This window comes from Myripristis murdjan, chromosome 21, assembly GCF_902150065.1.
Source record: "Myripristis murdjan chromosome 21, fMyrMur1.1, whole genome shotgun sequence".
In the NCBI taxonomy this organism is placed as follows: domain Eukaryota; kingdom Metazoa; phylum Chordata; class Actinopteri; order Holocentriformes; family Holocentridae; genus Myripristis; species Myripristis murdjan.
Window position 1 is genome coordinate 5,789,678 of NC_044000.1, and position 22,805 is coordinate 5,812,482.

Below are 22,805 nucleotides of genomic sequence, written 5' to 3' on the forward strand. Positions count from 1 at the left end.
GTAGTTTGGTGGATTTCTTCCCTATGTGCATGTGTTTATATGTAGGCTACTGAATACAGCAGAAGCATCACAAACCATTAATTAATACATATATTGGAAGGAAAGCCCAAAGGGATTTTGTTGTTTGTTGAATTGTGAGGTAGTAGCTATTTTTTCCAGTAAACAATAATGTAACAAATGACTCTTTCAGTTTCAGAGTCAGATTTTTTTTTTTTTTTTTTCATTATCAACCCTATCTCAATATTAGAATGAAGATGAATCAGCTCAGAGACACAATTATCCCATCTCCTTATTCACTTTCCTCATAATTAGTTGTCTCCTTTTTGAGTTGACTAGGAACACCCTGAGCTAGACCAAATGTTCACAAAAATACTTCTTTGATGTTCTTAGGCAAAGGGACGCTGAGACTACAGGGCACCAGAAGTTTGGCTTAATGATTTAGGCAGGGGCCACACTCATCCATTGTGTGTGTCTGTTAACGTCTGTGTTTAATTGCATTTCAGGGATGGGAGATGTCCGTAGGCTGACATGTTCATCTCTGTTGGATTTGTCACTTTTGATGGACAGAAAAGTACAGAAAGGCTGAACTTTTTGAGTCGTCATAATCCATCAAGACGGTCCAGCTGCAGGAAATATTTTGTAACACTGTTTAGGAAGAGGTTAAAATCGGAAACATTACCAACGACACAAGTGAGAGCTTAGAGGATAATAATAATAATAATAATAATAAACTTTATTTATATAGCACTTTTCATACAGAATTCAGCTTCACATGTGCTTCACATAAAAAGAATAAAAATAAAATATATAGGATAGAATTATTAATGCCATATAGTCCATGCTTTTACTTTATGGCATTATGCCAGAGGATTACAAAAATAAACTGCAAGAGCCTGGAACAATGTTTTGATGTTTTGATTGTGGCTGGCCCGTTTCTACAAGGGTGCAAAAACATGAACTGCAACTTCAGTTTAATATTTTGCACCCTCAGATGAAACGTGAATGATAGGACTGTGAGAGTTTAGCATAGGTTAGAATAAGCAAAAAAGATAAGATAAGGTAAGAAAATTCTTCAGGCAATTTGTACAACCTGAACACAAATTGATAAGGGCTAAGTGATTAACTGTCCATGATGAATCCAGTCCTATTAAACAGAAAGCTATGTGCAGATAAAAGTTTATAGTCAACGCATCAGACTTCTGGGGCCTACTACTACTGCTTGCTCATGTTATGTTTCTGAAACACATGAACAGGCAGGCAAACCCAAATTTGTATGTTGTACAGCAATGAATCTGTGTGTCTGCAGTGTTATCCCAATTTTTGAAGGCAACATAAGAAAAAACAAAAAAAAAACAAAAACAGATGCTATTGCCAATTTGACCGTCTTCAATTTAAAACAATTAATGTAACCAATTCCTGCTGTCATGGACTACTAAGTAATTTTCAAATGAGTCATAACTACTAAGTGATACTGTATATTTATGGTTTCTTGAGTATTAAGTCCTGGTTGCTGCTATACTCACGTGTACAAGCCATAGTTGGAGGGTCTTTCTCAGCCCTGAAGAAGCCCTTCTCACAGCGGCAGATAGCAGCCCCCTCTCCATAGCTAAAACTATGCGGAGGACACTTTGAACACTTGATGTTCCCAGCAAACGCCTTGTAGAAGCCCGGGTGGCACGCTGGGGGTGACAGAAACAAACAAAATGTGAGTATATGAGACAGCCAGGGCATGCTTCAGAAATACATATAAATACATCAGTGAGATTCCATAGAGCAGCTCCCAGTCACATATTTGCATATTTCAGAAAAGTGACCAAATCAACACACACACTATTTGATGTAGTGTCTCAACCCAATTTAAGTTTGGTGCCCAAGTGACACTATATCCCACATATTTGACTAATGAAATTTCATGCCAGTGATGTTTATTTTTTTATGACATTCCTGGAGATCTTAAAAGTTCTATTCATATTTTTTAGGCAGCCATAGCCATAACATCAAGAAAATTAATCACTTAATATCAAGACAGATAAGGTTATGCAACATTTTTAAGAAATTGGTTCATCTACTTCCAAGAAATCAGTCTGTTCCGCTGGTGGATCTAATCTGTTAGATGACGGCAGCCTGATAACATTTATAATAACTTAATAAAAACAGATTTTCAAAGTGCTGTACATACATTATAACTGCAATTGAAACATTTTACCTTTTTGCAAAACAATGCAGCTTTTCTCACTTCTGTGCTCATTTACACCTTATTGACTTAGATGATTGGGTTAACATTGAGAAAACTGATACTCACATATGAAATACATGGACAGCAAGTTTATTGCCTAATTTAACTTTGTTTATTTCTAGTGTTTAACTCATGATTAATGATTTGTACAGAGAAATGTAGAGCAATGAAGGCTACATGAAAAAAGCAAATGTCATCTTTTTATACATCTCTTCTCTCAAAACTCTGACCATTCCACCTCTTCTGTCCTCCTTCCCCTGTCCTTTCCTGTGTACTGTCTTTCTTTGAAAACTTTTTTTCTGTTGTCCTGATGCACATTAAGGCATTTCCACACCTCTTTGATTTACAGCAGTTCCAACACTGAAATGGTTTCCTCCTGTGTTCACTTATTTGCTCCATATAAGTGCAGCAGTCAGACTGATATATTGTTGAGAGGGACATTTCTCATTCTGTTTCCAAGCTTCATTTGGAGGGATAAAGTGACCAAACTGTGATCCCGCTCAATTACATGAAGCATTGTGTGTTACACTGTAGACACACCTGGAGTTATGGGCTGAGGCTGAGTTTAACCACAGAGGAACGGCCTTTCCGAAGCCAAATGTCTGACTAATCAGGGAACTGTCTTCCCCAGTGCAGGTTTGATTGGTAGATTATGGCTTGCTAGATGAAACATAACCAAAACAGCATATAAACACGACAAAACAGCTGATTCCCCCGATTCAGAGCAAAGCAAATAGACTATAGATCTGAGAACTGTTGCTCCACAAGAGTCTGAGCCTCAGGGACAGACAGCGGCAGCTCTTTAATAGCTCTTTCTCAACCTCCAAGAGACTCCCGAGCCACAGAGAGAAGGAGAAAGTTTCCTGCCTGTTGAGATGTCCACTTCTGCCCCTTGTCACCGCGCACGCCAATTTACCAAGGTAACACCAGCTGAGCCATTTGAGGGGATTCACCTTGAAGCACTTAATGCCTCTGTGTCTTCCCACTGCTGCCTGTGATAAATGGAGCTGTAGGCAGGACAGAGGAGAGCCTGTGATCATGGCTGCTCTGATCAAATGGGGACAATTAGAACAGGGGCAGGGAGGTTAACACACACTGCTGATATGCACATATACACACTCACATACACACCAAGGTGAGACTGATGCATGGGTTGATACTTGCCTCTGACTTAGAGACAAAACTATTGCTTTTGGTTTGGACATCTAAATTTAGAGTACTAGAAAAAGTAGATTGTATCATGAAATTGCTGCAGATTTGGCAAAGGGTTTGTTAGAACCCAGGAGCAATTATCAAAAAGTAAAAAAAAAACAAAAAAACAAAAAAAACAAAAGAATGAGTAAAGAGACTCCAACAAGGACCTAGTGAAAAGTAGCGCCGGATGGGCTAATACAGGGGAGTATTATGAACTCCTGGACGGCTTGCTGGGTCATAGACCAGCAAAGCAGCAGACTGGGGCTGATTTCAGCCAGTGACCTGGAGACACCTTGATCTCAATGGTTCCACTGGTGCAAACATGGGCTGGTTCATTGGTTAGCACCTTGTTTCCAAGAATCCTGAACATCCATTTCTATGAAGTACATGATCCATTTTGTGTAATTACTTATTTATTGCAAAACTGATCAGTACCGCACTGGTTTCCTAATCTGAATTGAAGCATCTCTGACACTATTATTATGTGATGTTCTAGTGCTTTAGTTCTTGGTATGAAATTAATATCAGCTATAAGTGACTTCATCCCAAATATATTGGCATCAGTATCAGTAACAGTGCTATTGGTCCAACCTTGACAGACACACGTCTAAACACACTACACACACACACATACACACACACACATACACACACACACACACAAGGGCTATATGTATTCGTATGATGAGTGGCATCCCCTATGGCAGTCCAAGGCTACCTCCGTCATTAACCTCTGATACCAGTGTGTCCTTGAGTCAAAAACCGTCAGTCAACCCCCTCCCACACACCCACCCCACCCCCACCCTCCCCAAACTGGACCCTGTTTTAGACACTGTCAACCTAATGACGCCTCCGTCCGACCTTCGCTGAACCAAGGGGATGTTCGTTTTCTAACCTCAGAGCGTCCCGCCACAATCTGTCTGGCCAGGCTCAGGTCCAAGGCCACAGCGCTGCTGTACTGTGGCTGACCATGCATCACCCGCAGACGGACACACACGCGATGGCAAGGAGGTTACCATGCACATGCTGGTACATACACACAAACACACACACACACACACACACAAACCACCAGGATGGAGCCACAGTACTGACAAACAGCAAAGTAAACTGAATCAGACACCCTGTCAAATGGGAGGGAGGAGATTTTAAATGGAAAAAAAGGAGCATGGCCTTAAAGTTACAATCTGCAGATCAACCATAAATAACACTGCTGACGCAACAACAATGTCCTCCTTGTTAAGAATCTGTGGCTACATGCGCACAGTTGTATGATTCAGACAAACACTGTGTCAGCTCAGTCGAAGGCGTTATTTAATAGCTCACCACATTGCTATTACATGATAAAGACCTCTATTATATTCCCTATGAGCATGGCATCAGATTCATACAGATGGAAAAAGACTTGTTTTTTGATAGAAATTACATGGTCTGGAACTGGACTAGTGGATATGAGAGCCAAAACAAAAAACAAAAACAAACAAACAAACAAAAAAAAAAACAGTAGAGTGATGTATCTATGTATGTGTGTAATATTATCTACGACAAGGAATGTAGAAAGAATATTGTCATTGCTCATATTGAAGTCAATAGGACAGGCATGGAAAATCCCACTGTAAGGCACTATACCTCTGCTATTTGAACTCTGACAGGACAGAGATTCATCTATATAACAAAACAGATGATCAGCTAAAGAGGAACCGACCATGTAGATTACCCTATGGCATACCTTTCTAATAACTGCCATAATGCAAACAACAGCCCTCTGAAAGTGGAGGGCATTGAGTCTATTCTCTGTCTATCAGAGGTGGCACATCAAATGTGCCTGAAGTAAGCCCATGGGGTTCCTCTTCTCTAGCTGATTATCTATTTAACTTCAAGAGCACCTTGAATTCACCTGGAGTTTACTACCTAACCACTGTGAACACTCGGTATTTTCCTTTTGTCTCATACAACAAAACACACTTTACATCATGCAGACTGGTGTTTTTTTTTGTCCAATGTGCACATCAGTTGTGCCAATTGGTGGTCTCAAAACATCAGGAGTCTGTCCAGCTGCTGCATAAAGCCTAAAGCTGTTAGATAACATTAATGAAACAATGCTAATATTAGGCACAAGCAAGTTTACAATGTACCATCCAATATCAAATACAAGCTACCCAGCAACAGACAAATGAATAATTATTGTGACAACTGGCTCAGGCATGAACCTGTTAAGTAAGTTATAAAAGAAGGGCAGCATATATTCCACACACACTACTACATGGTGCATTCCTATTCCTTTATGTATTCCTTAATCTCTATGTGTCTCTATATGTGTATATGTATAATCTATGTGTCTGTATATGTGTATGTATGTCTGCCTGCATTTGCATGTAAGTGAAAAACATATATCTCTTAAATATCAGCTTTTCATAAACTAAGAAAACCGGACCACTACGAGGTTTTTTTTTTTTTTTTTTTTTGAGTTTACCCACGTTGTTTTAAAAGGGAAAAAGAGAGTTTTTGCCATACCTATAGAAACTGTGCAAGCCTTGAACTGAAGTTTCTCAAAATTGAAGCTTTTCAACCGTAACATATGACAACGCCAGTGTATGAGTACTTGGACAAGCACACATATTTGAAAGAAGTTGTGGGGATAAGAGAATAGTATCCTGACCCTGTAGCCTGTGGGGCTCTGATCTAATTCTGGGCCCTCGGCCCAAGGTTAATGAGATCTGGAAGTCATCCAGAACATCTCCAAGCCCTGGGCCCAAAGCCCAGAGCCGAGCCCGGAGACCCAGAGGCAGCAGATTGAATGGTGAGGCCTGGTACTACTCACTGGACCTGAACGACACCAAGGAAACTGGCAGGCGGATCATGTACGGGGAATAGACCTGTCTGTCTGTCTGTCTGCCTGTCTGACACTCTGCCTGCCTGCCTGTTTCTCTATATGTCCATCTGCCTCACTCACACAGTTTGGGTTAAACAAATATGTCAGTTTGCTCACATTAGCCCTTCAACAAGTTGGTGTCATCCACTTCTGATATGAGGTCAGACAAGTCAATATGTTTTCCCAGCTATTATTTTTTTATCCTATGACTTGGCAATGGAATCGTTCCAGTGAGGTGTGGAAGGATTTTACTCATCGGTGTGTAAAACCTGCAGTGAAACCTGTCTCACCCTGCTTTAAGAAGCTGATACACCACCTAAAAGAATTTCATTTGTCTGGCTTTCAGTGGAGAGCTTTAGTGTCCCATGATGGTTGGAATCCTGTTTCAAAGACTTTTCCACCCTGACAAGAATCGAACTCTCGGGGAAACACTGAAGTTTGAAATTCTGGCATCAAAATGATCATACAAAATATCGGCTATCTGCAGCTTGAGTTGAACCCTTGTCTTGCCAGCTTATAACTACAAATAAGCCTGTCATCTGGTTGGACAGGATGCAGTGGTACAGTGCTACGTTATATCCAGTAGCTAACACACTTGGCTCTGTTTGTACATGTATGACTCCTACCCTGCCTGAAGGCATTCCTCTTTTACTTAACCTGTAAGTATGTGTGTGAAAGTGCTTGTATGCATATGTGTATGTCTATGTATTTGCGTATGCAGGCATATGCACGTGCTAATGACACTCTCTGGGTCTCTGTGGTGTGCAGTAGCCGATGATGGTGGCGGGTTCCTCCCCCGGTGGTCAGCGAAGAGCAACAATTCCAAGAGGAGCACAATTCTGCAGCATTTACTTGCAGAACCACATCAACAAATGTTGCAGAATAGTTCAGCTCTTGAAATCAAAGGCAGCGTGGTGTGGAGGAGATGCAAGGGATGAGATATCATTGCAGAGATGGTGGCGGGATAGGCGAGATGCAGCCTGAAACTTATTGCAAATGGAAAAATGGAAGCCGGCGCTTATTTTCAATTCCATTCCCCACAAAAACGTGATCTTCCCCATCGCTCCTCCTATAATAAAAAGTATAAAAACAATAAAAATAAAAAGCTTTTTCTCTGCATTGAGACAGTAGGAATCTTATCCACATGCATATTGGCAAAACGGTAGCACCAAGCCCCATGTCTTCCCGCTTAGATAATAATATTCATGCTATTCCACCAGGGGAAAATAACAATCCTATTCTCCTTGCTGATGCTACATGATCCTCACATTCACTGTCAAACAAAAACAACACAGGCTGCTTGTCAATACTCAGTGAACTACAGCAAGATGACACAGTAGCATGATACAACAAGTTGGATGTATTGACTTCATGTCTGCAGTTGAAGCAACAACACCAATGTTCTCATATACAAGACTACAGATCCTCTAGGTGCAATGCATATTCATATACAAACCCTTGAGATACCAAACTGTCAGAACTCGTCTTCAGCTTCACTTCAAAAGTAGTAGCAGTCGCACTCTGAAACCTCCGGCCCTCTTAGCCGTCAGCCGTAATCAGGAACAACACTTTCAAACCCTCAAAATGAAGAGCCCTCCTCTCTTCTCTCCCTCCCGCTCTCTATTTCTCCATCAGCCTCCCTCACTCTCTTCATTAGCTGAAAGCAGTGAGAGTTATCTCTGATTTGCACTCCAGGATTAGCAGGCCTCTCCAACGCATGCCTGCTGAAGTGTTAAGGTTGGTGTTGCTCGCCTAATGAAGTCAGATGGAGGTGGCGGTGGAAAGGGAGGCATCCGGTAGCAGGTGTAGGAGTGTCTGCAAAGCAATTTGGGAGTGCAAGTTTATCTCCTTCCCTTTTCTTCATTATCGGCATCATCATCAGCATCATCATGTTCTTCCTCTTCTGATAAAATGGAAAAAAAAAAAAAATGTGTGCAGCAGCAAAAACTCCCAAGTTGTTCAAAGAGCTGCAAGTCAAACCTCTTAATACATTAACTTTACAGAACCATACCAGCGATTTGGCATGTTTAGTGCAATATCTACAAAATGTATATAGCACTCTTTACCTTTCTATTAATCTTTTCCCAAAGCAAGCAGCCGCATTTTAACACTCATGTCATTTTTCCTCCCTGTTCTCCAGCCATTGGTTTCCATTCATTCCACTATGATATGAAAATGAACTTTCAGAGACTCAAACTTTCTTCACAGCAGTATTCCATCACTGTAATAAAGTCGTCCACATTAGTTTTCCTAAAAGCGGCAGCACTGTTGGGTTTTGATGACTTCAACCTAGGTGGAGTAATACGGTCTTGGAAAAAAGCCCCCAGGAAAATGTTTCCCTTAACATCCAATTATCAGTTGTATAGCTTATGAATGTTGAAGACTTTGTTAGCTGCAGAGGCATTACATTATAAGGTGGGTGTTTAAACCAAAAAAATCCGTTTTAATTATATGCTATGAAATCTTTTTTTTTTTTTTTTTTTTTTTTTTTTAAACTAGTATGGTCCTTTAACTTCTTTCTGTGTCTGCAAATGTGTGTGTGTAAATGTGTACATGTGAAGTATGATTTGTGTATATGAACAATGTTTCTATGAGATGTGTATGCAACATGTATAGAAGTATATTTCACATATGTGATGTATTTTTTAGTCATGTCATATCTGTATATGCATTTTTTCTATGTTGCATGAATATGCTTATATTTTTTAATGGAATATATGTGCATATGTGCATTTTCGCTGTGTCATGTGTGCACCAGAATATTTTCTTTGTCAGTTTGTGATTTTTTTTTTTTCTTTTTGTCTTTATTATTTCTTAAAAAGTGCACCACATTCAATTCTCTTATGTATGGATGGAATGTGCTTTACAAATAACTGTTGTCTTGACTTTATCTCCTCGCACTCCCTCTATCACACCCTGTCCACATGGTTGCATGCCCTCACCGGTGTTTACAACTTGACATTTCAGGAATCTCTCTTACAGGCATCTGCTTTTCCCCCCAGTGCTCCTTGCCTTCAAGTACTCATCCTAATCTCTCCTACTGGCGGCCTGATTTCAATCTCAACATGGCATTTAGGGATCAACGAGCCTGGTGGCTTTGCAAAGCAGAGTGTTTACTAGGCATGTAGCAAAGCCTAACCTGGACACAGGAAGCTTAACCCTGTGATGAAGTGAGGGCAGTGGGTCTCTCTCCCTTGTCTTTTGTCTCTCTCTCTGTTTCTGCTTAAAGTAACTGTACACTGCACAGCCAAGGAAGCACTGAGGGAAAGCGAATCACATGCTGAAGCCATCATTTAGCACAGGACACAAAATGTGACTATGTGCACATGGATCTTGTTTCTTTGTCTGTATTACTTCAAGTGCACAAGATGCAAATCGTCCCCTTGTTTCGGTTCATTCCTTTCCATCACGTTCTGTGCACCATTTCACCAATTCATTCACACATGGGCTACCCTTAACAAACTGGTTTTCAAACTGATTACATGCGCTTGCCACAGCTATTTGAACTTAGTCGATTACATTGATTTATTCCGTTTAATTAAACTGATATTTTCTTGGGGAAAGCTTTGTTTACCTGATTAAAGCTTTTGATAAGGTTTAATGGATTGAGAGTCGTTAATCAAATTATACTTTAAGGTAAAAAAAAAAAAAAAAAAAAATGCATCAAGGAATTATCAGCTTCCAGCTCATGTAATGTTTGTCTATTTCACTTTGATAGATCAGCACACACATTTACATGCACATTAAAATGTGACTAAGGCAGAGTCTGTATTGGGGAAGGTTAAACAATAACTTCCACAATAGACTGCATGATGCAAATTTTGTTATATATTTATAAATATTTAAATCTATCTATCTGTCTATCTACATTAACTACCTATCTGTTTAGTTTTTTTCTTTGCTTGCATTTCCCTTTTAACATGAGTTGGTTTTCACATTATACATAAGGCCTAAAATATGGTATAGATATCATATTTTAATATTTTTATGGTATATACTATATTTTTAAGTGTGCAACTATTTTTCTTTTTTTATTAGAGCAATATAAGCAGAAAAACTGATATAATTGATAACAGTTGTCACTGCTGAAAACATGTTAATACCCTGTGATTTAGACTGTTGGCCAGGTTTGATCAAGTGAAAATGTATTGCAGCACTTTAGGGGTAGCATAAGTGATTGCAAATTTTGAAAAAAGTAAAGTCAAATGTAAATGGGAAATATTTTATCATAAATTTGCACAGTAGAACTTATGGCAGGACAGTGATTTCTCCTCTGTCTCTGTCCACACAACAGTTCCCACGCTTCTTCCCAGCTCTATTTGAAGTGAACAACTAGCGGTCGTTTACAACGAGGCTGCTCTGGATGGAGACTTCCCCGGCCGGTGAGGCTCGTCCTCCGGCTGCAGCAGCTGCTGCTGCCTCCTCCTTCTCTTCCTCCACTGTGCTCCTCTGTGCTGTATCACATTCAAACAAGCAGCTGCAAATATGCAACTCTAAAAAAAAAAAAACATTTTAAAAGTAATTTTTGCCCATGTGCTCTCTGGTATCAATATATTCCACTGGTTTTTCAGACTTGCTTGCTTGGTTTATTAAATCTCTACAGCCGTCTCAAGGTGACAAAACAGGTATGCGTCTTTCTCCTGTAGCCTCTAATTTGAACGATGTAGGTGGGCATTTTGAAATTGCCGTACAATTACGCACGCCTATTCCAATCTAGCTGCCTTCATTAAATCCTGTGCAACTGGTACCAGGCTCATGACAGCAGGTACACGAACTTCAGTACTTTTGCCCAGTCAAGTATAACTTCATTATCCAAAGCAGGAAACTCATTTGGTCAAGGTGCAAAACATCCATCTTCACAGCAGTACAAAAACTGTGGACCAGCAGACCCCAAGAGAAAGTCTTTTTCTTGTTTGTCTGCCTATGACTACTCTCTGTCTTGCACACACAAGATTAAAATATGAGGTTCATGAGATAATAGAATATAACTGTAGCTGTTGACACCATAAAAACAAAATAAAGAAATCAAACAAAATCAAACAAATCAAACAAAAAAGCCAAGGGCTGACTGCTGAAAATGGTATCAGCAGCAGGAATACAAGGCTGTATGCCCGGCTGCTGGTATCTTCAGCTGACACACTGTTTTTCAGCCTCTGACTCGATTTGGGTTAAACAAATATATCAGTTTACTGACCTTTCAGCCAGTCAGTGTCGTCCACTTCTGATATAACGGAGAGAATAAAGATACTAGAGTGAAGATACTGGTATCATATGAGCCTAGATGACCTAAAGAATCCATGTCATGTTAGGTCATCAGCAAGAGGTGTAAACAACACTCCAAAGTTAGGCTAAAGTTTGGAGAGGGGAAAATGGCATTGCCACTTTCAGGGTTGTCCCCTGACCTCTGACCTCCACATGAATTAAAATGGCTTCTATGGACACCCACGGCTCTCCCCTTTGCAGACATATGCTGATCCCATGCAGTTTGGGGCAACAATCCTGCAGGTTTTAAAGGGGAAAAGGTTTTTTTTTTTTTTTTTTTTGTTTTTTTTTTAGCAATTCCAGACAGAAGTCCTTGCTAACAAATCACTGAAAAAATGCAGTTCTTACAGAAATCTCCAAATGTCAAAAGTTTTTGACACTAAATCAAAGCATGGATTTTTCTATGGTGTTCCTCGTGGTTGTGGTGTCCTGGTTTTTTGTCAAGTGTTCTGAAAACTGGTAAAACTTGGCTTCAAATCTTTGTAAGTCAAAAATTTAATGAAACATAAATACACATGGGAATGGCTTTCATATGCTTCAATCAAAATGTTCTAACCCTTATACACTGTAACTAAATAAATAAATAAACGGGTGCCTAAAAATATTTATTACAGATTCATGACTAGAGAAACTTGACACAGTGCTGAGCTGCATCTTTTGTTGACTTCTTATCTCCCCCTCAACATCCCCTGCCACCCCCGACACCCCACCCCATAAAATGGGTGAAATAATGGGAGAGGGGTTGGAACATCATAAAAACAAAATCAAAACAAAATAACAAAATGATGCACCAACAAAAAAGCCAAGAGCTGACTGCTGAAAATGATGATAGCAGCTGGTTATATAGAACTGTTTAAAGCAGGTTGTGCTGATTTTACACTGCAGCAATCTATCCCCATGACCCATGTAAAAACTTTGATATAATGGATGGAAGCAACCATAAAGGATGCTTGGGAGCATATCTGAAATATGATCACTATGGAGGTGGTGTGGAGATTTCTGCTCAATTCCTATGGTCCTACTTGCAGACTTGATTGCGAACTCAATTTTGTTGCAATCCTGATCACACATGTAAGCAAACACTCAAACACAGGGTCATAGCACTCTGTACCGCCGAATTATAGAAGAGCTGCAGAATCTCGTTACTAAAGAGAAATTGTTTCAACCTGTGCAGGAAAGACAGTCTCAGCTGCAATTTTTTGTTACTTTCGATGCTGCATAGTCCTTGAAGGTGAAGTCATTGTCAGTTTCAAGACTATGCCAATTCACCACCAATCTAGGTAGGAGGATCTGTGAACTTTTTTTTTTTTTTTTTTTTTTTTTTTGTTAATGTTGATGCTACTGCACAGGTCTTTTTCAACTCCACATCTCTTGAGTGACAACTTAAAGGACCATACTAGTGATTTTGAATGACATTTTACATCCATTTTGTGAATCATGCAGATTTCACAACATGTAATAAATCAATCCCTTTATTTTCAAATTAGATTTTTTGGTTGAAACAACCACCGTATAATGATCTGTTTCTGCAGCTAACGAAGTCGTCAGCATTCATAAACCACAGAACTGATGACTGGCTGTGTAAAGCAAAAGTTTCCCCAGGGACTATTTTCCAGTGGAAAGACCATTTTACTATTGTATAGTGTGTCAGTGCAAAGGACCACTAGTTCGATTACCAAATCAGGCGAGTAGTACACGGCAACATCAGCGGCTTGAACGGCAATCCATGTAGTGTTGCTTTTTTTTCCCAACATATTGAAGGTGTACAGCTGTTGAATGCTCATTGTGTATTTAAACAACTGAAAAATATAACTACTGCAATCCCAGTGAAAAATGGTCTAAATGTGAACGTTCAGTCAAGGTCTACAAAAACATTCACTTTGAACCTGTTTTTAACGTCTTTTCTGCGGTGACCATAGACACTTTTAAAATGTCTTTTCAGCTGAAAAATGCTTACCGGGTTAGCTGTAACTGAATGTAATTATCATGTGAAGCATTGTTTTTCACTATGTCAATGCACATCTTTACACGCTGTGACAAAGACTTCATCATCACTACAAACATGAATTCACCTTAAAAAACAAACAAACAAACAAGGATATCATACTGATGCCTTGCCAACTCTTGACCTCTTTGACAAGAACATTTGGTTTCCTCTTGGGAGAGGCCATACAGGAGGCTTCTCTCTTTTACGAAGTCAGTGAGAGTGAGACTTAGCAAGAAGCATGCAGCTTTTAAAGAATCAGTCCATGCGAGGTATTTTTCATCAGGTGTCAATGGCAAAGCACCTGCTGTGACATCACTGAGTGGGTGTGGCTAAAGGTGTGACAAATATCTGCACCTGAGGCTTTTAACTTGATTCAATAAAACAGGGCCTCGGTGTAAAGTGATCATCCCTTCATACATGATACCAATACCAAACCATCCTTGCTTGATAATGCGACTCTATGAAGCTGAACTTGAATGTCTGCTGTTCTCTCTCTCTCTCTCTCTCTCTCTCTCTATGTATGTATGTATTTACACATATCAGTGTAAGCACTATGCCAGCAGCCACACCATTTAACACTTTAGGTTGCAGCGATTTCAGCTTTATAAAAGGAAATACCACACTCAAATCAGCACTTGTCAGTAATGGATTCACATGCCATCTGTTTGTTATACAGCAAAAAAGCCTTGTACAGGTCTACTGTCAGGTAGGAACTGAATAGAGCAACGCAGGCGGCAACTAGCAGAAGAAGGACAACTAGAGAGGATTTTATTGACCTGAAATTCACTAATATTTAGTGATACATTGTGATTTGTGTTTCAATACTTGAGGGAGAAACAAAGGGGAGGACGAATTAGACATAATTAACAACATGTCGGACCCCAGGCAGTGAGATAGAGCAATAGGGAAGACACAGAAAAAGCTAAAGAGTAAGAGACAGCTTTTACCACAGACAGCGTTGGATGAGCCCATTCAGGAGCAACAATCGCTTGTATATCAGTGACATTATCAGAGCCAAAGATCTTTTTATGGGCTTTTCAGAGGTCAGCTTCACTGCTCCCTTTAGAGCAATGTTTATAGCGGCATAGAAACAGTCTTGGGCCAAATGAACTAACAGAGTAGTAAACCTCTCAAAAGACATCCGTTACCGCCAAGAGGGAGCAAAGTTCGTAAATAAATCTTCCTTCGGAGACAAAACGGTGGCCAGTGGAGGCCAGAGATGGACGGTAAAATAGTGTTTTTATGGTCTGAACCACACTGCAGAGACAATGTGCTGGCTGGCTCTCAGACAGCTCTGACCTGGATTAGGATATCTAATGTATCCTCGCAGACGCACAGTGAATCTCCAACGGTGCTTATTGCTGGCTAGCCATCACTTAATCATCTATCATCAGACAGTCAGATCAATTTCTCCACCTCTGGAAACTACTTGTGGTCTGGGTCAGGATTGAAACATATTATTGTGGACATTATCCTTTTTGTACATGACATTTAGAGAGGATGGTTTCAATAGAAGAAAAGCATGAAAGGTTTATACCAGTTGCTCTCAATGGTCTAACTTTAGGATCCACATTTGTCCTTGCTGTAAGTCACAGCCCACACACAGGCTAAGTCAAAAACAAATCAATTTGATTGAGCAAAATGAAAAGTGCAGTCATTTACAATGTTTTCATGCAGTGTTAACCATGTGATAGATGAAATTCCCTTCACTTCTTTCCAAAAAAGAAAACGTAAAAGTTGCCATGTACAGATTCATAGACTTAAGAAACAATTTTTTAAATTACATATTTTTCAACACACACACACACACACACACACACACACACACACACACACACACACACGCACACACATATATCTATATCTATATATCTATATATATCTATATCTCTATCTATCTATCTATCTATAGATAGATATAGATATATATAGATATACACTACTCACAAAAAGTTAGGGATATTTGGCTTTTGGGTGAAATTTATGGAAAATGTAAAAAGTTTACGCTACAGTGATATTATATCAAGAAAGTAGGGCATTTAAGTAGAAGCATACACTGGTGATTTCCTCATCTCAAACAAATTCTTGAAACAAAATCCAACAACAGTGGTGGATATACCACAACAAAAAATGTCAGTGTCAATAACTTGTCATGTGCCCTTGAGCATCAATTACAGCTTGACAACAATGTCTCATGCTGTTCACAAGTCGACTTATTGTCTGCTGAGGCATGGCATCCCACTCTTCTTGAAGGGCGGCCCTCAGGACATTGAGGTTCTGGGGTACAGAGCTCCGAGCCTCTACACGGCGACTCAACTGATCCCATAGGTTTTCTATGGGATTCAGGTCTGAGAAAGTGCAGGCCACTCCATCTGAGGTACCCCAGTCTCCAGCAGCCGTTCCCTAATGATACGACCTCGATGAGCTGGAGCATCAAACACCTGATGTGAATTTTGCCGTTAAACTCCTTGTTAGAGAACAGCAACTTGTGCAAAAAGTACTGAAACATTGAACAGTTGGACATGTGCATTCAAAAGTTTACAGAAGGTCACATTAAGTTCACCTGTAAAGGTTATAATGCATTTTAGGTTCATCCTGAAATTTCACCCGAAAGCTGAATATCCCTAACTTTTTGTGAGTAGTGTACATATATATATATATATATATATATATACAGTACAGGCCAAAAGTTTGGACACACCTTCTCATTTAATGCGTTTTCTTTATTTTCATGACTATTTACATTGTAGATTCTCACTGAAGGAATCAAAACTATGAATGAACACACGTGGAGTTATGTACTTAACAAAAAAAGGTGAAATAACTGAAAACATGTTTTATATTCTAGTTTCTTCAAAATAGCCACCCTTTGCTCTGATTACTGCTTTGCACACTCTTGGCATTCTCTCGATGAGCTTCAAGAGGTAGTCACCTGAAATGGTTTTCACTTCACAGGTGTGCCTTATCAGGGTTAATTAGTGGAATTTCTTGCTTTATCAATGGGGTTGGGATCATCAGTTGTGTTGTGCAGAAGTCAGGTTACTACACAGCCGACAGCCCTATTGGACAACTGTTAAAATTCATATTATGGCAAGAACCAATCAGCTAGCTAAAGAAAAACGAGTGGCCATCATTACTTTAAGAAAAGAAGGTCAGTCAGTCCGGAAAATTGAAAAACTTTAAATGTGTCTCCAAGTGGAGTCGCAAAAACTATCAAGCGCTACAACGAAACTGGCACACATGAGGACCGACCCAGGAAAGGAAGACCAAGAGTCACCTCTGCTTCTGAGGACAAGTTCATCCGAGTCACCAGCCTCAGAAATTGCAAGTTAACAGCAGCTCAGATCAGAGACCAGATAAATGCCACACAGAGTTCTAGCAGCAGACCCATCTCTAGAACAACTGTTAAGAGGAGACTGTGCGAATCAGGCCTTCATGGTCAAATAGCTGCTAGAAAACCACTGCTAAGGAGAGGCAACAAGCAGAAGAGATTTGTTGGGGCCAAGAAACACAAGGAATGGACATTAGACCAGTGGAAATCTGTGCTTTGGTCTGATGAGTCCAAATTTGAGATCTTTGGTTCCAACCGCCGTGTCTTTGTGAGACGCAGAAAAGGTGAACGGATGGATTCCACATGCCTGGTTCCCACTGTGAAGCATGGAGGAGGTGTGATGGTGTGGGGGTGTTTTTCTGGTGACACTGTTGGGGATTTATTCAAAATTGAAGGCACACTGAACCAGCATGGCTACCACAGCATCCTGTAGCGACATGCCATCCCATCCGGTTTGGGTTTAGTTTCACGATCATTTATTTTTCAACAGGACAGTGACCCCAAACACACCTCCAGGCTGTGTAAGGGCTATTTGACCAAGAAGGAGAGTGATGGAGTGCTGCGGCAGATGACCTGGCCTCCACAGTCACCGGATCTGAACCCAGTCGAGATGGTTTGGGGTGAGCTGGACCGCAGAGTGAAGGCAAAGGGGCCAACAAGTGCTAAACACCTCTGGGAACTCCTTCAAGACTGTTGGAAAACCATTTCAGGTGACTACCTCTTGAAGCTCATGGAGAGAATGCCAAGAGTGTGCAAAGCAGTAATCAGAGCAAAGGGTGGCTATTTTGAAGAAACTAGAATATAAAACATGTTTTCAGTTATTTCACCTTTTTTTGTTAAGTACATAACTCCACATGTGTTCATTCATAGTTTTGATTCCTTCAGTTAGAATCTACAATGTAAATAGTCATGAAAATAAAGAAAACGCATTAAATGAGAAGGTGTGTCCAAACTTTTGGCCTGTACTGTATATATATATATATATATATATATATATATATATATATATATATATATACATAATATTTTTAATATTTTTTAAGTTTTTGAATAGTTTTGAAAAATATCTTATTACTTTACTATGGCTTTTTTTTTTTTTTTTTACTTTTGTACTGTAAAAAGTCTTCATTTTTTCCAGTTATCTGCACCTCATCTTTTTTCTGCACCTTTATTTATTTTTTTTTTAGCCACTTAAAATCGACCTGCCATCCTCTTTTGGACCGTGACCCACCAGTTGAGAACCACTGGTTTATACATAAGGGAGATTAGAAGGTAAAAATTATTAACACTGCTATGAAATGTAAATGTGACAATAATTCCCAATGTGCAGAAGTCCCATAAATACACACATGGGTATACACACACAGACAGGTACTTGTTGTACTGACTGCCTCTAAAATGACTTGCATTACATTCATACTCATCCTGTTTTGTTCATCATCTCCGATTTTAATTATAAAAGTCAGCAGTTGTAAGGCTATTTACCTCCTCGAGAACAGAGAATGTATCTATGTGTGTATGTATACACTCCTAATGAATTTATAATAAGGTGTTCTGGAGATTACCATGACTTAGTACCAAACTTTCCCGCCCTCCCCTCCTTCCTTCCGCATGATTGATGCTGATTGTGGTTTTAACATGCTGTTAAATCGACGGCAAATCGTCTTTAGCAGAGGTCGCATTAGCATAAAGGCCTTCTTGTGGAAAATAAACAACGGCAATGTCTTCTCGAAACACCACAAACAAAAGAGGAAGATAATGACACAGCGGCCCTTCAGCAACATCAACAACAACATAATGGAACTGGAGTGAAATTAAAATGGATCAGTCAATTTAAATGCCTTTGGTGAATGCTCTCATTGTTTCTTTTTTTTTTTTTTCTCTGCCTCACTCTCCTTCTCTCTCTCTTGTTGCAGCTCTTGGGCAAATAAGCTCAAATCCGATCAGATGTATGTCTAAAATTAATAAGTGTAGCATCACCAAAAAAAAAGTAGATGGCACTTACAATAAGGCAGCAGATGCATCAAGATTTGTCACTGTAAATACAAGGCGTATATTTACAAGCTTTTCCCTCTATTTTCCTCCGTCTCTGGGACTTAATCTGGAAGGGGATAGGCTCTTGAACATCTCTCATAGACATATGGCCATTAGCAGATAGAAAGAGCTCTCATTCGCTGGCAGAAATTAATGAGGGCTAGTAGAACAAAGTGTGTGTGTGTGTGTGTGTGTGTGCGTGCATTGGGGGTGGGTGGGGGTAACTAAGCCATCAAGACAATCTCAAAGGGGCTCTCAAAAGCTTTCAAAGGTTGTTAAAGCACTGGCAGGTATATTCATCAGATAAGCACATTCCCTTCTCTGTATTCTGTCTGTTTGAGTCCAAAGAAGAAAAAAGGTGAAAGATATGGAGATGAGAGCGATAACAGACAAAGGATGGCGGCGAAGAAAGTGCAAACTGACGTTTCGTGGAAAGCAGCTGCGACGATGCCTAAATGGGTAGCGTCAGGCTACTTTGATGCGAAGTGAGAAAATCTTGCTGTCACACACTGCAGGTGTGTGCACATGTTAGCATGTGTTTGGAATAACTTCACAGAATTTAATAAGAGCAAATGTCACTCTATTTGCCAACACAGAAGAAGTGAGAAAATGCAAGTAGTACATTTACGCCAGCACACTGCCTGCTTGATTGCTTCATCAAATCTGCCGGTTATTTTGGGAAGAGGCACAGTCTTCTGAGGCAGCAGGAGCAGTGAGGGCGCACTTTAAAAGTGGTTGGTTTTCACAATAATGTTGATGTGCCAAGGGTTAGGCCCTGAGCACACTGCCTACCTGAGCAGCGCGTGCGTGTCACAGATCCTCTTGCTTTTTACATTTTGGTGCCTATCTTAACAGGTTAGAGCAGCCACGTGGCCCTGATGAGCAGCACGTCTCAGGCACCAGCCTTAAATAGGCAAAAATAGCCAAGCCTATTTTCTCAGAGTGAGACACATGATTCTTTGCAAAAATAGACAGTGAAAGAGATAGATAGAGATAGATAGATAGATAGATAGATAGATAGATATAGAGATAGATATCTATATATTTAGATATACATATCTATCTATCTATCTATCTATCTATCTATCTCTATATCTATATCTATAGATATAGATAGATAGATAGATAGATGTAGATATACACACACGCACACACACAGATTGCTAAAATTGTTAAAATTTTAGCAATCTGTATGTGTGCGTGTGTGTATATCTATATATCTATCTATCTTTTTTAGATTTTTTTAGATATCTATTTTAACAATTTTAGCAATCTCATGTCAGTAAAGGAGAAAGTGGAGGCTACATGTGTACTATATAGTCATAGCAGAGACCCCATGAAAGGGTCTCATACTTTCTTGGTTTTAAACTCTCTTTAAACTTTCTTTCTTTGGTTTTAAACACAATTTTATTTGATAGGTGGGCGAGAGAGGATGTATTAGGATTTGCTATGGTTTTATTGGTTGAACTTTTAACGCACACCCACTTGTGCAGGATGATGTCACTATTTAAGATATTCATTTTTACAGAAAGTAGAGGTTGCGCGAAGTCATTTCATGGGGACTTTAATAAGTTAACCGAACATCAGGCAGTAGTTTTCTCATTCTCGCTCTCTCTGTCTCACTCTCTATATTAAAAAACAAGAACAACAACAACAACAAAAAAAGACATTGGCCATTATCAAAGGCAAACATCATACAGATCAAGTCAGGGAATCCACCATATAAACCCCACTGGACTGCAATGTGCCCAAAATAGACACATATTTGTTGAATTGCAAGATATCACTTTCAAAATAGCCCTGCAAATATACCTGTATACCTGTCCCCCAGCACTGTTGTTCTCTTATATGACAACATTGCAGCATGAAGCAGAAAACAGTAATTTGATACATTTTAAATATGTGATTAATCATGATTAACCATGACTACCTTGTGATTAACTCAGTAATAATAATAATAATTTGACAGCCCTAGATTTCCCTCCTGTGCACATTAATAACTGTTTCTAATGTTAGTAACACAAGCTTTTCAGTTCATTCTAAATGGAAATCTAAATGGAGAGGTGTACTGCTATGTGCTTCCACCATGCAATCTCCTAGTCATGAAGCCAAAACAAAAAACCAAACCAAACCCAACACACTACTGTATTAGCCGTATGAAAAACTATGCAAAACTGTGCAATAGACCATTTTTACTGCTACTGGATATTTAGCCAATGATCTACAAAACTTTAAAAGTGTTTAGGACTGGGCAGTGGCTGAATGTGACATCAAGGTCGCACACTACGGTTCCCTGCCTACACCAGTGATAAAAACAAGACTTGCAGTTCGCTTGCTCACTTGACTGTGCCAGACATGACACAGTAATATTGTCAGCACGAGAATATTATGTGATGGTAGTGAAATTCCTGTACATCAACCATCTGTTCAATTCAATCCCTACATTATTCCAATAAGGTGGGGATTATAATCAGATGTTTGGTGTAAAGCCCAGCACTCTCAGAATTCAAGTTAAGCCAACTATATGATGGAAAAATGATAAAACAGTTTAAATACCAACACATCCTAAAACAGGGAACTTAAGTGTATAAGTTTTCAGTGAGGTAATCACTTGGTCAGATGACTCCTGGGAGGTTGTTTTAGAGGGTTTACGAACAAATGCAGAGTTGCCTTTGTCTTTTCTGTCTGTGGAGACCCACAGACAGAAAATAGAGCTTTGTCCCAGGATCTATGATTATACTTAAAAAGATTAAGAAAAGATATTTCTGATGAGGCGCTTTATACCCTTCATAGTCGGTTCTTTATACAGTGGAAACAGAAATAAAAGGCAGTCCATGATCTTCACAGGTTGTGAAAAGTCCCAATTTAAGCAAAGTTCTGGGTTAACCTCGGTAGTCAGAAAGGACTATAAAAGAGTGTCATTACCAAGCAACAGGGCCAGCACCTCCTCACTAAGATAAAAGTTCTTGTCCATTCTTCGTCACTCTGAGAACCTGAGTGCTACAATGAGACTCCTTGCTCGCAATTTTTAGACTAAATTAAAGATTTTTAGAGGGTTCTTGGAATTTATGTGAATGTGATTAGACATTTAGAGCAGTAAATGTAAAGGCATTCATGGACTTGCCATAGCTTGAATCACTATTGTGTTACAGTAATCAGCAACAGAGTAGCAAAACGGACATTTATACATTTGAAAATGTCATGGGTTATTATACCCAGTTGCTAATTAGTAATCAAGCAGCACGCAGCCTGCACAAGGTTACGAAGGGAACAGTCGCTTTGCTCTGTGGCTGATTTGCCACTTTAAAGTATCAGCCTACTTCCTCTGTTGATTTGTGGTCCAGTTCAACAAAGTTTGCGACTTCAGAGAACTTGCTCAGCGGAGGACGGAAAGTGCTCCAACTGCAGTCATCTGGGATGATGGAGTGTGCCTTCATGGGACTAGCGGGAAGCATTTGCCAGTAATTAGGGGAGAACGAGCACAATTGGAGCGCGAGCCCTTCTTGTTAATGATCTGAAGACAACATACACACACACCCCGCACACTGAGCACAATCTCCAGCGCGCACATTCAACACTCAAACTCTCAGTCATGTTTCCAAAGTTGTGCCAAACTTGTTTCACTTCATCGCAGTTCAGTCATTTCACATCAAGAGCAGTTTACACAAACAAGTGCCTATCTAAAAACTGGAACAGAACACATCTTTTCTACTTTCAACACCACAGCATAATGCGCGTCGATGGAACAAGGCAGATATGAAGTTACAATGGAAGTAGATCCAGAAAATGAGCATGCCATTAATTTACCCCTACTCAGCATAAAGTATACTGGATTGGAAAATATAACAAAGCGGGGCTGGGTTTGGAGGGATTGCTGTTCATAGCTGCC

At 39.7% G+C, this 22,805-nt stretch overlaps 1 protein-coding gene across 1 annotated transcript in view; it reads right to left on the reverse strand.

The window, feature by feature from the left end:
- The window catches only part of LOC115380034 (ephrin type-A receptor 6-like), a 247,204-nt gene that overhangs the window by 112,142 nt on the left and 112,257 nt on the right, over positions 1-22,805 (reverse strand). Inside the window, exon 4 of the mRNA XM_030081062.1 lies at positions 1,524-1,679. Coding sequence (XP_029936922.1) covers positions 1,524-1,679 — 156 coding nt within the window. The remainder of the gene's footprint in view (positions 1-1,523; positions 1,680-22,805) is intronic.